This window comes from Chlorocebus sabaeus, chromosome 22, assembly GCF_047675955.1.
Source record: "Chlorocebus sabaeus isolate Y175 chromosome 22, mChlSab1.0.hap1, whole genome shotgun sequence".
Taxonomy (NCBI): Eukaryota; Metazoa; Chordata; class Mammalia; order Primates; family Cercopithecidae; genus Chlorocebus; species Chlorocebus sabaeus.
This window is the reverse complement of record NC_132925.1, coordinates 86,825,333-86,840,737: the sequence shown is the minus strand read 5'-3', so window position 1 is coordinate 86,840,737 and position 15,405 is coordinate 86,825,333. Positions and strand designations below refer to the sequence as shown.

The 15,405-nt window shown below is 39.4% G+C and overlaps 1 protein-coding gene across 3 annotated transcripts in view; it reads right to left on the bottom strand.

Moving 5' to 3' along the window:
* Window positions 1-15,405, bottom strand: part of SFMBT1 (Scm like with four mbt domains 1) — a 154,970-nt gene that overhangs the window by 22,113 nt on the left and 117,452 nt on the right. For all 3 annotated transcript variants that reach the window (XM_007984569.3, XM_038003793.2, XM_007984568.3), the window contains exons 5-11: window positions 14,042-14,130; window positions 10,902-11,148; window positions 9,779-9,873; window positions 9,180-9,281; window positions 7,167-7,317; window positions 4,736-4,818; window positions 14-140 (exon numbers count right to left, since the gene is read on the bottom strand). In XM_007984569.3, the coding sequence (XP_007982760.3) occupies window positions 14-140; window positions 4,736-4,818; window positions 7,167-7,317; window positions 9,180-9,281; window positions 9,779-9,873; window positions 10,902-11,148; window positions 14,042-14,130 (894 nt within the window). The remainder of the gene's footprint in view (window positions 1-13; window positions 141-4,735; window positions 4,819-7,166; window positions 7,318-9,179; window positions 9,282-9,778; window positions 9,874-10,901; window positions 11,149-14,041; window positions 14,131-15,405) is intronic.

Genomic DNA, 15,405 nt, shown 5'->3' with positions numbered 1-15,405 from the left:
TGCTGGCACTCACCCTCCAGCTGGAGCCACAGGTAGGAGCCTCTCACTGCAGTGATGGTAGCAACACACACTTCCTCAGGGAGAAGGGGGTTCACCGCCTCAAGCTTCATGTTCTCTTTAAATTCATGTTCAGAAATTAACTAGAAAATGAATGAATCAAATCTATTTACTGGATTAACACAGTATCAACTCATGTGCTCAGCTAGAAAACCTTTTTCAAGTAGTATTTAATCCCTAGGTTTGAAGATAACATTTATTTTGCACTGTTTTGCTTTTTAATGAAGCAAAAGGAAAATGTCTGCCTTTCTTGGTGTTATAGAAGTATTCAGGAAGTACACTCTTTGATGTAAGATATTCCTGCATTATTGACCTTGCTCAAGCTGTATAGCCTCTTTTTGCCTCAGTTTCTTCACCTGTCAGATGAGGTTGAGAACTCCTATCTGGCTGTGCTATTACAAGGTATCAATGAAATAAAGTCTCTAAGGTTCTGTATCCTGAATTAAGTGGCTATCAACACTGTTGACTCACTTCCCCTCACATAAAGCACCCCATCATACCACAAACTGCCTGGTTCATACTTGTATGTGTATCATAAAAGGCAGTCAGGATAAAGAATGTTTATCAACAGTGGGAAAGGGTCATTTAAAACACAAAAATATCCAGCACCCGAGTCAAAATGGACAATTGAACATCTGCATTTGAGTGTTCTCTCTTCTGACACCTAACTTAAAAATTAAAGTTGTTTTTGGTTTGCTTCTGTTTTGAAGACAAAAACTTAACATCTATATTAAGATGGATGTAACAGGAGAGGAAACAACATTTTATAAGCTAAAATTTAGAACAGGATCTAGAAACTAAGTTAAAGAAAGACAAATCTACGCTGGCAGTAAAGAAAGTGAAGAACCAGGTACTAGGCAACTGGAGGTAGAGGAGACATAGTCAAAACAAGGAGGATTTGTTGAAAACATTTAAGAAACATATAGGTTATGCCACTGGCTCCTCGACTCCATGCATTAGGGAAACCATTCCTTCCTCTCTCCTACAGAAGGTGAGACTTATCCTCTGGACAGGGTAAAAGAGAAGATGCCTAGGTAAGAGGACACAAGGAACTGCTGAGGGCATGCATGCCGTGACAAAAATAGTGGTTAGCCTATGGACTGCTGAGAGGTTCTGCCTATGACCCACCAGGCAGAGGACTAGAAGACACTTCTTATGGTGATATGATAAGCCCAAGAAGAAACACATAATGATATGGATTCAGGTTTCCCCAACAAATGGTCAATCAGATAGGAAAGTTCAAGGTTGACAAGCTCCATCTACTTGCTCAGAGCTTCCAATTTTAGTCACCCATTCTTAAATATGGCAACAACCAAGAATTACTAGACACCTAAGAAGATGAAAGTTGAGAGTAAGAGAGTAAGAGAGACCAAAACAGACAAGCAACTTGGAAAAAGCAGTGATTATGCAAGAAGAAAACTTCCCAAAAGGTGTGTGTCAGGGGGGTGGATTAGGGGTGTTAATTAACATCCTCTGAGAGATAAGAAAAACTATTGCATCCTTAGAGCAAGAATAGTATGATATTAAAAATAAAGAAGTGCTGAGCACAGTGGCTCATGCCTGTAATCCCAGCACTTTGGGAGGCTGAGGCGAGTGGATCACCTAAGGTTGGGAGTTCAAGACCAGGCTGACCAACACGGAGAAACCCCGTCTCTACTAAAAATACAAACAAATTAGCCAGGCATGGTGGCGCATGCCTGTAATCTCAGCTGCTTGGGAGGCTGAGGCAGGAGAATCGCTTGAACCCGGGAGGCGGAGGTTGTGGTGAGCCAAGATCGCGCCACTGCACTCCAGCCTGGGCAACAAGAGCAAAACTCGATCTCAAAAAAATAAAAATAAAAATAAAAATAAAAATAAAAATAAAAATAAAAATAAAAATAAAATAAAATAAAATAAAATAAAATAAAAGTATGTGTCATCCCAGCACTTTGGGAGGCAGAGGTAGGTGGATCGCCTGAGGTTAGGAATTTGACACAAGCCTGGCCAACATAGTAAAACCCCATCCTTACTAAAAATACAAAAACTAGCTGGGTGTGGTGGCAGGCACCTATAATCCCAGCTACTAGGGAGGCCGAGGCAGGAGAATCTCTTGAACCTGAGAGGCAGAGGTTGCAGTGAGCCGGGATCATGTCATTGCACTCCAGCCTGGACAACAAGAGCAAAGCTCCATCTCAAGACAGACAGACAGACAGAGAGAAAGAGAGAGAGAGAGAAAGAACTATTCAGAGTTCCAGAAAATAAAAAACATGATGCCAAAAATGAAAAACTCAAAAGGAAGGTCAAAAGACAAAGTTTAGGAAATCTTCCAGAAAACAAAGCAAAAAGACTAAGAAACATAAAAAACAAAGGATAAAAAGATTTAAAAAGCAGAGGTTTGATCCAGAGGGCCACAACCAAATAAAAGAACTTCCAGAAAGAAAAAAGAGATAAAACAGAAGGAAGGCAATCAAAGAAGTGATTCAAAAAAATTTCCCAACACAGAAAGGCATGAAGATCCAGAGAGAAAGTGCCCACTGAGAACCCAGCACAGTGGATGAAAAGAGGCTCGCATCAAGATTCATCACTGTGAAAAGTGGTTCTATAACCTTCCAGAGAGGGAGAAAAAAGCCTGTCATCTACAAAAGAACAAAAATAAGAATAGCTTTATAACTTTTAACTTCTTGACAGTAACACTGGAAGTTAGAAAGCAAGTGAGCAATGTTTTCAGAATTCTCAAGTAAATTAACTTCCACATTGAGCCAAACTATGAATCAAGTTAGTAGAGTGAAGACATTTTCAAATATACAGTGTCGACAAAACTTTACTTCCCTTGCACCCTGTTACGGGAAGCTACTGAGAGATGGGAATCCATCAAAACAAGGAAGCAAACCAAGGAAGAGGAGGCCATGAGATCTCTACAAAACAAGGGACCCCAAATCATACAAAAAGGGAGTGGGCAAGTCCCTGGGTGACAAGGGTATTTCCATGATTAAAACTACACAGCAAGGCCAGCACAGGGGCTCACACTTGTAATCCCAGCACTATGGGAGGCCGAGGTGGGCGGATCACCTGAGGCCAGGAGTTCGAGACCAGTCTGGCCAACATGGTGAAACCCAGTCTTTACTAAAAATATAAAAATTAGCCAGGCATGGTGCCGGGCACCTATACTCCCAGCTACTCAGGAGGGTGAGGCAGGAGAATCGATTGAACCCGGTAGGCAGAAGTTGCAGTGAGCTGAGATTGCACCACTACACTCCAGCCTGGGCGACAAAAACAAGATTCTGTGTAAAAAAAAAAACAAAAACAAAAAATAAAACAAAAAAAACAAACAACAACAATAAAACCCACAAAAACTACACGGTAAGTCTAAAGAGCAACCCATCCAGAGAGACACAGAGTGGAGGTTGCTAAGAGGGATGTCTCTTTAACGAAAGTGTTAGGAATCACAAATTTCCTGATGTGACTGCTTTTGCTAATGAGAGACTACTGGGAGGTGTGGAAAGCAGCAGCAACAGATAAAAGAAAATTAAGTAAATTAAAAACAAGGAAATTAATACTGAGGATAAAAATTTTTAAAAAGAAACAATCATAAAATACTGCAGTGCCAGGTGCAGTGGCTCATACCTGTAATCCCAACACTTTGGGGGGCTGAGGTGGGCAAATCACTTGAGGTCAAGAGTTCAAGACCAGCCTGGCCAACATGGTGAAACCTCATCTCTACTATAAAAATGAAAATTAGGTGGGTGTGCTGGTGGGCGCCTGTAATCCCAGCTACTTGGGAGGCTGAGACAGGAGCATCTCTTGAACCCGGGAGGCAGAAGCTGCAGTGAGCCGAGATCATGCCACTGCACTCCAGCCTGGGTGACAGAGCAAGACTCTGTCTCAAAACAAAACAAAACAAAACTGTAGTGCTCAGCTGTGAGTAATATTTGAACGCATATCATAATGTAAAAAACTCATTTTGTATTTAACCAAAAACTGTAATATAACTCTAAAGGAAGAAGAACAGGGTAAGACAGAGAGGAAAGGAAACAAAAAATAACTAAATGCTAATTTATCATAATATAGAACCAACAGACTCAGCACCATAAGACAGGGTGAAGTTAATTTGTTTTAATAAAGTCAAAGTTTTAAAATTAGAACCAAGTGACATGTCTAAAATAAATGACTCAAAAGATAGAAGCTTTTCATTTTGAAAATGAAGAAATACAACTACTAGAATTACAGTGAGAAGAACAGGAAGTAGTTACTTCTCGGAAGGGAGACTGTGAAAAGGGGTAGGGCAGGGACTGCTATTTTACCTTCTAAGCCTTTTACTGCTACATGGCTTTTTAAACCACATGCATGTATTATTTGGATAGAATAATTTAAATAAGCTTAACAATTTTTGTCCACTTAATATTTCAACAGTTTTTCTATTATTGAATCATGAAAAATAATCATAAAATTTCAAATTCACATGATTTCAGCTAAGAAAAAATAAAACCAATAAACTTATAAAACTAACTTAATTAGCAAACTAACTGATTCACTTCTGCAGTAAATGTAGTTTCCTTTAGACCATGTGATTACAATCACCACTGTGCTCATCTGGATTAAGTGAGATGATTATCTTCAGAGTAATAACCACGGAAAGCAAGGGAAGCGCAGCAGTCCCCGCAGCCCTGCATAGTAGCCATGAGGTCGTGGGGGTCCTCACCGGAGGGAAGCACCTCTGGGGAGCAGCTTCAGCACCACACTGTTTGAGGTAGTCAGCCCAGTCAAAGTCCTGGCTTGGGTAGCCTAGGTGGGGACAAATGAACAATGATTCACACTGCCACACTGCACATGCTTGCCTGGCTTCACCACTCACCAAGGGTCCACTCACAACTTCCAGTGCTGCTAGTCTGACAACTTTGATCATTTTAGAGGGACAAAAAGCATTCTATAAATCTAGAGCACTGTTAATTTTATAAAACAGAGCAACTCTGGTCAAACAGTAATAAGACAATGAGACTCTTTGGATAAATTTTTAAACTTTCAAATTTCAAACTAGACATTTATTTTGAGCACTATTTTATATGATTAGTTGCTGGCGATTTGCCAAAAGAATTTAAGACAGTTATGACTGAATTTGATTTGTATATATAAATCCACTCTTATTGTCAATTCTAAAGGGCTCAGGCTCTTAAGGAAAAGAGCAGCAAATAGTACTAGTTAATCTGCAAAGACGAAGACTTTTTTCTTTGTCAAAGCTATTTCCTGAAATGTGTCTCAGATATCACTGATACAAATGCTCTTGTCATTTTCAGATTCATATATTACAGAATATCAATGCTTTTATAATCTAAATCATGTGTTTATTTTAGAAAAAACAAGCTTAGCACCCCACTTAGGTCTACTAAGGTTCTTGACGGAAGCATCTCCAAGCTGGTGCTGACTCATAACCATCTGCATGCAAAGAGCTGAGTGAGGCCCAACTGCCTACTGTGTCTGAGTTGCTCTCAGCCTCCTGAGAGCTTAATGTCTCACAGGCAAAAGACAGGCTACTCAAGTCTATGCCCTCTGACAGCCCAACAGTCCCTGCCTACCTGAGACTGGCACTATGTTCTCCCTTTGCCCCCACCTCAATTCCTGACAATACATTTTCTGCCATTTTCAGTTATCTACTACCTTCCCTCTATTTACAAAGACACAGTTGATTTGTCTATAACAACACTGAAAGCTTCAGTGATTTTAACAATTGTTTCTTCCTTTTCATATAGAAGTGGCAAGAAGAGTAAAGAACTTGGGATATCCAGAGCGTACCTGCAAAGCAAGAACTTCCTTCTGTGGCTATTCCACACCATACCCTCCAACCAGGCATTCTTTTGCTGTGTTCACTAATGGAGGAGAATCTAGGAAGTTCTGTTAATATTTCCCCCTATTTGCCCCTTGAAGGGGCTGGGTTGTACTCACTGAGCTTGTCACTCTTCCTAGGAATAAGCTCAATGCCTGGCTTACAGCAAACATTACATAAATGTTTGTTGGATGAATAAAAGCTAATGAAAGACAAAAGGTTCTGAGTGTATGACCCTTGTTAACACAAAAGAGTACTTGCAGCCCAGTGTTCCAGCAGTCACCATTTAGAAAGTGATGCTATGCTTTACTGAAAACCTACTAATAACATATACATAGACTGCCAATCAAATAATCTGATTTGCTAATATTAAAAAATCAGATAAACATCTGAAATGTTCTAGATTCTCTAAGTTTAAAAATATTAAAAATTTCACCCATTAATTAAGAGCCTTGATTAAAAGATCAAAGACTATATTTTGCAAAGTTGCAAATATCAGGAAAACGAGCCTACCTACTGCCTGAGTCCTACTCTTCACCATACACCTCTCTCTAGAAAGTTCCCTCCATGATAAGACTCAGACACCTAAAGATAATCAGTAATCTACCTTCTAACTCTGGCTCTATGGCCTCTTCTCACAAGCCAGCCCCCAATGCTCACTGTGCATCCAAGCCCACCCCTCTGCCACCCCTAACAGACATAAATGGAACTAAGGAGCCAGCATAGAACCCAGGTTGGAACCTGGCTTTCTAGGGGGTTATGAGGGCACAGATAACAAAGTCAGAGGATAGAACACACTCTCCTTTTTTTTTGAGATGGAGTCTCGCTGTCGCCCAGGATGGAGTGCAGTGGCGCAATCTCGGCTCACTGCAAGCTCCGCCTCCGGGTTCACGCCATTCTCCTGCCTCAGCCTCCGGAGTAGCTGGGACTACAGGCGCCCACCACCACGCCCGGCTAATTTTTTTGTATTTTTTAGTAGAAATGGGATTTCACCGTGTTAGCCAGGATGGTCTTGATCTCCTGACCTCGTGATCCGCCCACCTCGGCCTCCCATAGTGCTGGGATTACAGGCGTGAGCCACTGTGCCTGGCCCACACACTCTCTTTAACAGGTTTTTAGCTCAATTTATGACTTTGAAATATGTAAATATATGGAATCTAGACCTTTCCTTACACTTTTCTCAGACCCCAAAAACGTCAGGAACAGGCTAGGGCATGAGGAGAGGGACAAAAGATTTAAGCAATGCCATCTGACATGTCTTATCTCAAGGAGAAGCTCTCAAGTAACAACTCAGAAGACAGCAAATGTGCACCTGGAGGGGGGCTGATGTGTAGGCCATTCTTCAGACTCCACTGCACAGGGAAGATGCCAGGACTGTCGGCGTGGCACACAAAGGATCGCCGCACGTGGTTTTCAGGTCGCAAGTCATCCATTTCCACCAGAAAGTACTTCTCATCAAAAACCTATACATGCAATTAATAGGTGAAATAGACAAATGCATGTGCTTTTTTCTTGGCACAGCCAAACATATTACAAAAGTTCATAATCATGTGGGTATTAATAATACTAAACAGTAAATGTTAGCTCTGTGTTATATAATGCATATAATTACTGTTTTAATTAAATGCTTTTCATGTATCAATTCAGTTTCAATCTTCTTAATCGAAAGAGGTAAGTACCATTTTTTTAATATATATATATAAAATACATATATACTTTTTGGAGACAGGGTTTTGCTCTGTTACCCAGGCTGGAGTGCAGTGGCATGAACGTGGCTCACTGAAGCACTGCAGTCTTGACTTCCTGGGCTCAGTTGATCCTCCCACTTCAGTCCCTTGAGTACTTGGGACAACAGGCATGCACCATCACGCCCAGCTAATTTTTTAATTTTTGTGGTCTTCCTATATTGCCCAGGCTTGTCTCAAACTCCTGGGCTCAAGTGATCCTCCTGACTCAGCCTCGCAAAGTGCTGGGATTACAGGCTTGAGCACCACACCTGGCCCAAGTACCACTATCAACTCCATTTTGCAGATAAGGAGAACGAGTTCAAACACAGGTTAAATAACTTGTCCTAGGTTACAAAATGAGGAAGAAGCAAAATCTGGATCCAAACCCATGTAGTTGGGCTCTGAACAAAATTTAGTCTAAACTTAGTGAGAAGCTTAGTTTAAGCTTATGCTACTGTGTATTCGTTTTTCAAATCCTAGCCCAGTTTCAAATGCCAACGAATGAACTTTATTTATTTACTTATTTAGAGACGGAGTTTTGCTCTTATTGCCTAGGCTGGAGTGCAATGGCACAACCTTGGCTCACCACAACCTCCGCCTCCCGGGTTCAAGCGATTCTCCCACCTCAGCCTCCTGAGTAGCTGGGATTGCAGGCATGCGCCACCACGTCCAGCTAATTTTGTATTTTTAGTAGAGACGGGGTTTCTCCATGTTGGTCAGGCTGGTCTCCAACTCCCGACCTCAGGTGATCTACCTGCCCCGGTGTCCCAAAGTGCTGGGATGACAGGCATGAGCCACTGAACCCAGCCAAAGAGACAACTTTATGAACCTCCTCTGGCTTCCCACTAGCCCTCCCTTCAGACTCTAGATAGGGCCTTCTGGCCCCACTTTCAGGCTCAGAATCCCTCCTTGCTTTGAGAATGATCTTCTTCCAAGACAGGGAAAACTTAAATCTCAATAGATCAGACAATTTAGCACCCAAGCAACTATTCCTCTAGTCACATTCAACTTTGGCTTCTATTTTCAGTAAATGTGCTTCTGCTCTAGTTGGAAACTGAAATTCTCTGGCCAATGCCTCAGTTGTAGTGACTGAGCAGGGCCTTGATAACCTTACTTCTTACTTTTGTCAGTATTCCAAAAGATTAAATCTGAATCTGGAATACATAGCTGGAGCCAGGCCACTGCTAGAACTTTTAACACTAATTGCCTAATCCCCACTCATCTCCTCATTCCAAAGAGCTCTGCATCTAGTTAGACGTTGATGAGACTGCCTGCCTCCAACTTTACAGATACCCTGCCTCCTAAAGGAGTTAAATCTCCTTTACTTATATACAGCTAGGCCTGCCCCAAAGAATGCGTCCCCTACTAGTCTAGTGCCCAGGCCCAAGATTGCTTTGGCTAGGGTTACCAAGCTCTGAAGAAGGAACGGGCCACAGCAAACTGGACAATTACAAAACGTGCACAGAAGTAATTCTAACTGCACGGCTTAGAAGGAAAAATGGGTTGGATCAATAAAGCTTAAAGATCAAAACACTACCAATTTCCTAAACCAGTCACCTTGACAGGGATTCTTACCGAGAGAGTTATCCCCATTTTACCTTAACAACTGTAGCCGGAGAGATCCCAAAAGGAGACCAGGGGTCCACAGCTTCCAATTTCATGTTTACAGAGAATGTATGAATGCCAATAACTTGTTTGTCCTGAAATGCAGACACCAAAAGGGGATGAAAACATAGTATCTGAATCAATTTTACACTTACATGTAGCTGAATCCTACTGTGATCAATAGAAATATCCAGCTCTGGTAAACCCTATAGTTTTCTTCTTTTTTTTAAATGTGCAAAACTAGCCAATATAATTTTCTTCGCTGGAAAAAACTATTCAGGAAAAAACAAAAACACAGAAAGTGCTTCTACTCTCTACATTCAAAGACAAGGAATATATGGAGGAAAAAACAAATTTATTTTATAAGTTAGGCATATGTAGTTAAGGGTAGAAAAGATTCAAACTACTTCAGGAGAACTTGGGGAGAAAATCTAGACAACTGTTAGAAGAAAACAAGGATGATCATCAGTCCAGCGTTAACACACCCTCCATTCTTACCGACTGCAGGGACTACTTTACACTTTCACCCCTGGCGTTGCTTTACTCTACTGTAGGTGGAGCAATACCGATCTATCAAATGTTTTGTTTTTACCTTAAATAAGTAAGATGGTAATGGCTCTTCCTCTTCCTCTTTCACTTTGGCCAAAATCTCTTGCCACTCAGCTTCATTTTTTAGATGTCTGATGGCTTTAATAAAACATGACAACATGCTTTAGATGATGAGAAACTTATACTTTTTACCTGTCCCGAAAGCATTCACATAAAAAAAAGTCACTTTCCACTGGAACTAGAAAAGGGTTCAAGCCCACTTATCTCCCTCTACACTTAAAGAACTTGCACCTTAACTTCAGCACTTCGCTCTACAAAGAGCTTGGACAGCTTGGCTTTATGAAAATACCTACAGTAACATCATAAGGATTGCCGTAATCCATAAAATTGTAATATAACATCCAAATTGGGGCACATAATAATAAATGCAAATTGATTTAAACAGTAACTCCAGAAATACCAATATTATTGGTATTTCTTTTAATCAACAATTTGCTGTGACCCAATTTTCTATATACCTAGCTAAATGTTCCCTAGATAATTTTTTCTTTATTTTATCTAGGTCAAGGGTCAGTATGGGTTGGCACAGAAGCCTATGAGGTATATCAATAAGTGTCATAAATTATAAAAACAATAAAAAGAAAAGAAAAATAGGCACTTGGCCAAGTACGGTGTCTCACGCCTGTAATCCCAGCACTATGGGAGGCTAAGGTGGGCGGATCACTTGAGGTCAAGAGTTCGAAACCAGACTGGCCAACATGGTGAAACCCCGTCTCTACTAAAAATACGAAAATCAGCCAGGTATGGTGGCGTGTGTCTGTAATCCTAGCTACTGGGGAGGCTGAGGCACAAGAACTGCTTGAACCCGGGAGGTGGAGGTTGCATGACACTGCACTCCAGGCTGGGTAACAGAGCAAGACTCTGTCTCAAAACAAAAAACATACAAACAAACAAACAAACAAAAAAAAACAAAAGCAGAACAACAAGAACAAAAAAGAAAAATAGGTACTTAGTTTAACAACTCCACATAAACTGTTTTGTAATAGCTCTACTATGATAATTAACAAAGGTTTACATAACATGCAGAATGTATTTTTTTAGCCTCATAGATATTAATAACATAGCATGTTAATGCCACAGAAGAAAAATGCTCTATTACTCTTCACCTGAAGGAGGCTGAAGCTCATATCCCTGTTGAGCAGCCCAACCAACGTGATGAAGAAATGGATCCAAGTAATACAACCAATGTTCATAATTGTCAGAACTTTCAAGTCCTTCATAACGTAGCTTCAGCCTTCCCCCAATGTTTTCTACTACAGTAACAATCCAAGTGCTTAAAGTGTCCTGGAAAGCTTGACATTCTAGTCTGGATCCTGGAGCAATGAGATCTAAAGGATTCCTCCCATTACGGAGCTGTAGGATTAAAAAGTGAAACAATCCAGTAAGAGAAATTAACATAATATTTTTGAAAAACCACCTTCTAAATGATCTCACACCAGCCTTCGTATTTTTTACCCATTCAAAAGCCACTGACACTAAATTGTCTATCATCATACAAACCTCTTATAGTATTATTTCTAGGTGATATGAAAATGTTTATCTTAAAGAAAATCTATAATGCAGTAAAATTGCTCTAACATATCTCTATCTCTAGGATTATGTTATGTAGTTTTATTTAGTAAGAATTTTTAAAATATAATAATTCCTCATCTATTATAAAACAAATATGGGCCAGGCATGGTAGCTCACACCTGTAATCCCAGCACTTTGGGAGGCTGAGGTGGGCAGAACGTTTGAGGTCAGGAGTTCAAGACCAGCCTGGTCAACATGGTGAAACCCTGTCTCTACTAAAAATACAAAAATTAGCCGGGCATGATGGTGGGCACCTGCAGTCCCAGCTACTTGGGAGGCTGAAGCAGGAGAATCACTTGAACTCAGGAGGCGGAGGTTATGGTGAGCCAAGATCATGCCACTGCACTCTAGCCTAGGCAACAGAGCAAGACTCTGTCTTAAAAAAAAAAAAAAGCAAATATCAAAATACCATCATCATAATTAAAGAAAAAAATCAAACATGACAAAAGTCAAAGTCACCTATAATCCCACCTCAAAGAAAGAACCACAAGAAACACTTTGGCGTACACTGTTTTTCTCCATACAAGTCAATATTCACCTCTGCCAGTCTGTCTGTTTCTATTTTTTGAAAAATGGAAACACTGCATACTATTTCTTAATTTGTTCTTCACTTAGTACATCATAGGTATCTTTCTACAATAGTATACATAACTCTTCCTCATGTTTTATAGTATTTTATGATATTTTACATTGTAAATGGGCAATAATTTATCCAGTTACCTACAGATAGTATTTCAGTTGTTTCTGATTTTTTACTGATGTCATAACAATGTTCAAATGAACAGAGTAAAAGCTTTTGATTACAGCGATGGAAAGGAAAAGTTTAACTCTCACTATCTAAAAGTATATTAAAAACTACAATAAAGAAAAGAAATTCGCCGGGCGCGGTGGCTCAAGCCTGTAATCCCAGCACTTTGGGAGGCCGAGAAGGGTGGATCACGAGGTCAGGAGATCGAGACCATCCTGGCTAACACAGTGAAACCCCGTCTCTACTAAAAAATACAAAAAACTAGCCGGGCAAGGTGGCGGGCACCTGTAGTCCCAGCTACTCGGGAGGCTGAGGCAGGAGAATGGTGTAAACCTGGGAGGCGGAGCTTGCAGTGAGCTGAGATCCAGCCACTGCACTCCAGTCCCGGCGACAGAGCAAGACTCCGTCTCAAAAAAAAAAAAAAAAAAGAAAAAAAGAAAAGAAATTTATTATCAAGTTATCATTTAACCATTTCTAATACACAACCTTACATTTTTTTCCCAGTAAAAATTGCTCTGTGACACTTACATATCCAGATATGCAAAAGGACATATGAACAAATGAAGAAAAAGATTCAGAGCTAAAAGTCAGTATGGCAGAGTCATGGTCAAAGAGTAGAATAATTTATCTGAAGAGTAGAATAGTTTATCAATTCATCCATTCATTAAAATGTTACTGAGTGTTTAGTACGTGTCAGGCCCTGGCTAAGCATAAATAAACGAGTCAGAGTACAAAAAATAAAAACCAGTTTGAAATAGAGTATTCACCGATCAAAATTTAAAAGGGAATGTGAATGGATCATAGAAGTAAATGTAAAGCCTAAAACCATAAAACTCTTAGAAAATACAGGAGTAAATCTTCTTGACCTTGGGTTAAGCAAAGCCTTCTTAGATATGATACCAAAAGCACAAGCAACAAAAGAAAAAAAGATAATCTGGATTACATCAAAATAAAAAATGTTTATGTTGTAAACAATAAAAAGCCACAGAATGGGAAAAATATTTTCAATATTTTGAAATGCATGTATATTTTGAATGCATAATAATACATTCAACTTAATAATAAAAAGACAACCCACTTTAAAAATGGGCAAAGAAATGTCTCCAAAAAGGATACAGAAATGGCCCATAAGCACAAAAAAACATACTCAACATCAACAGCCCTTAGACAAATGTAAATCAAAATGAGATGCCACTTCATACCCACTAAGTCAGCTATAATTGCACTCCAGCCCCGGCGACAGAGCGAGACTCCGTCTCAAAAAAAATAAATAAAAAAATAAAAAAATAAAAATAAAAAAGACAACAAGTGTTGGCAATGATGTAGAGGGATGGGAACCTTTATACATTGCATTTCACATATGCCACAAAGAATTTTGCCAGTATGACAGAAAGTTACAAGATATAACTTAAAAATGTCATAACCAATAAATCCATTTCACAAAGTCAAGAGATCTATATTCACTAACAAGCTCAAAGGCTACACTAACTTAAAAGGACTGCTGAAAAGCAGGTGGAAAGCAGGAATACAACAGGTCCAATGTCTTCTGAGCAAAAAAAAAAAAAAGGGTGGGTTGGGGGTCTCCAAGTCACCTGGGGTGGGAGTTACAAATGTCCACCTTGAAGCAGAATCAACCCCTGCTCAGTTTCAGAGTGAAAGCCCTCAGAAGGTCCTATTTTCCAACTGTATAAAAGAATCTGGGAAATTAGATTTTTTATGTGTTAGCAACTAATTCAGAAAATATTTAGGCACTAAGCAAGTCACCAGTCTGCAACCTCTAAGGGTAAGTTTAAAATTCCCAATACCTGTGCCTATGTCTCTAATAATGTTTATTTGCTTCAGAGTGATAAATAAGCAACCGATTTTAAGATTCTTTGAAAGATCAGATGGGTTTTCCACACCGATGTGGCATATAGTAATACTCACGCCCTCTAGCAGTGGAACAGGAGGACTACATGCTCCTATTAGGGTCTGCCGCAGAAACTCATCCCAGTCAGATACTTTATCTCTGATGCCTAGATGAGGGAATAAATGACTGATTACTCAAAATGCCAGCCAACAGAACGCACAGAAATCGAACCAGTGGAGATGGTTTAGAGGTATTTCTCATTTTAAAATCTAAGAGTCAAACATACTGCTTCTTTGAGAGCTTGAAAAGATAAAATAAAACCAAAAATACTTCTCTAGATGGAGCTACTTTCTGGTTAGTTTATTAAGAGTTGTATATAAAACAAAGAGAATAGGCCCAACTACCTGTTCCTAAAATTTTATCCAGAAGGTACCTTACTTTATTTTTTATGATGGAAATTTTCAAACATACAAAAAGAAAAATGATCTAATGAATCCTATGTGCCCTGGCGTCAACAACTGTCACCTCATGGCCAATCTGTTTCATCTAAACCAGGATTTACAAGCTACAACCCATGGGCTTAATTCAGCCTACTGTCTATTTTTGTTAATAAAGCTTTACTAGAACACGGCCATATCCATTTGTTTACATATTGTCTGTGGCTGCTTTCACACTACAAAGGTAGCGTTTTAGCAGCTTTGACAGAGATTGTATGATTAGTAAAGCCTAAAATATTTACTATCTTGCCCTTTACAGATAATTTGCCAATGCCTGGCTTATACCTCACACTCCGCCCATGCCCAACCAAGGATCAGTTAGAAGACAATTCCAGATAGCATACAATTTCACCCATATATATATTTCAGTACATATTTCTAAAAGAAAATATTTTCTTACAAAGTGTTATATAAAGGTAATCAGTAGAACACAAATAAGAACCTTTCTATATGCCGAAAGAGAAACTATACGTGTAAACAGGATAGATCACATAGTTAAAAAGAAACTACATACACACAAAGTATGTAACATTTAACAATATAAATTTGAGGCCATGTATATTAATAATATCAGTAAGTGTTAATGTTAATGGACTTACTCTTCCATTAGAAGTAAACAAATAAATTCAGATTTCCTCATAAAGCAAAATCAAGGAAACCTAACTGTATATGGAGCTTGTGAGATAATCACACAAAGAGGAACTATTTCAGGAACTATTACTTTAAAATACAGTAAAATGTGAAAGTACGTCCCCAGTTAGGGATATATACTCTAAGGACAATAACAACAACAACAACAAAAAATGCAAAGAAAAAATCTTAAGCTATTTTTAGTAATCCTATTGTTAGTGGTAGACTTGATGTTATTACTTTGAAATAGTTGTTTGTATGTGGTAGGCAAAAGCAAATAAAGAATGACATGTGGTCGGGTGCGGTGACTCACA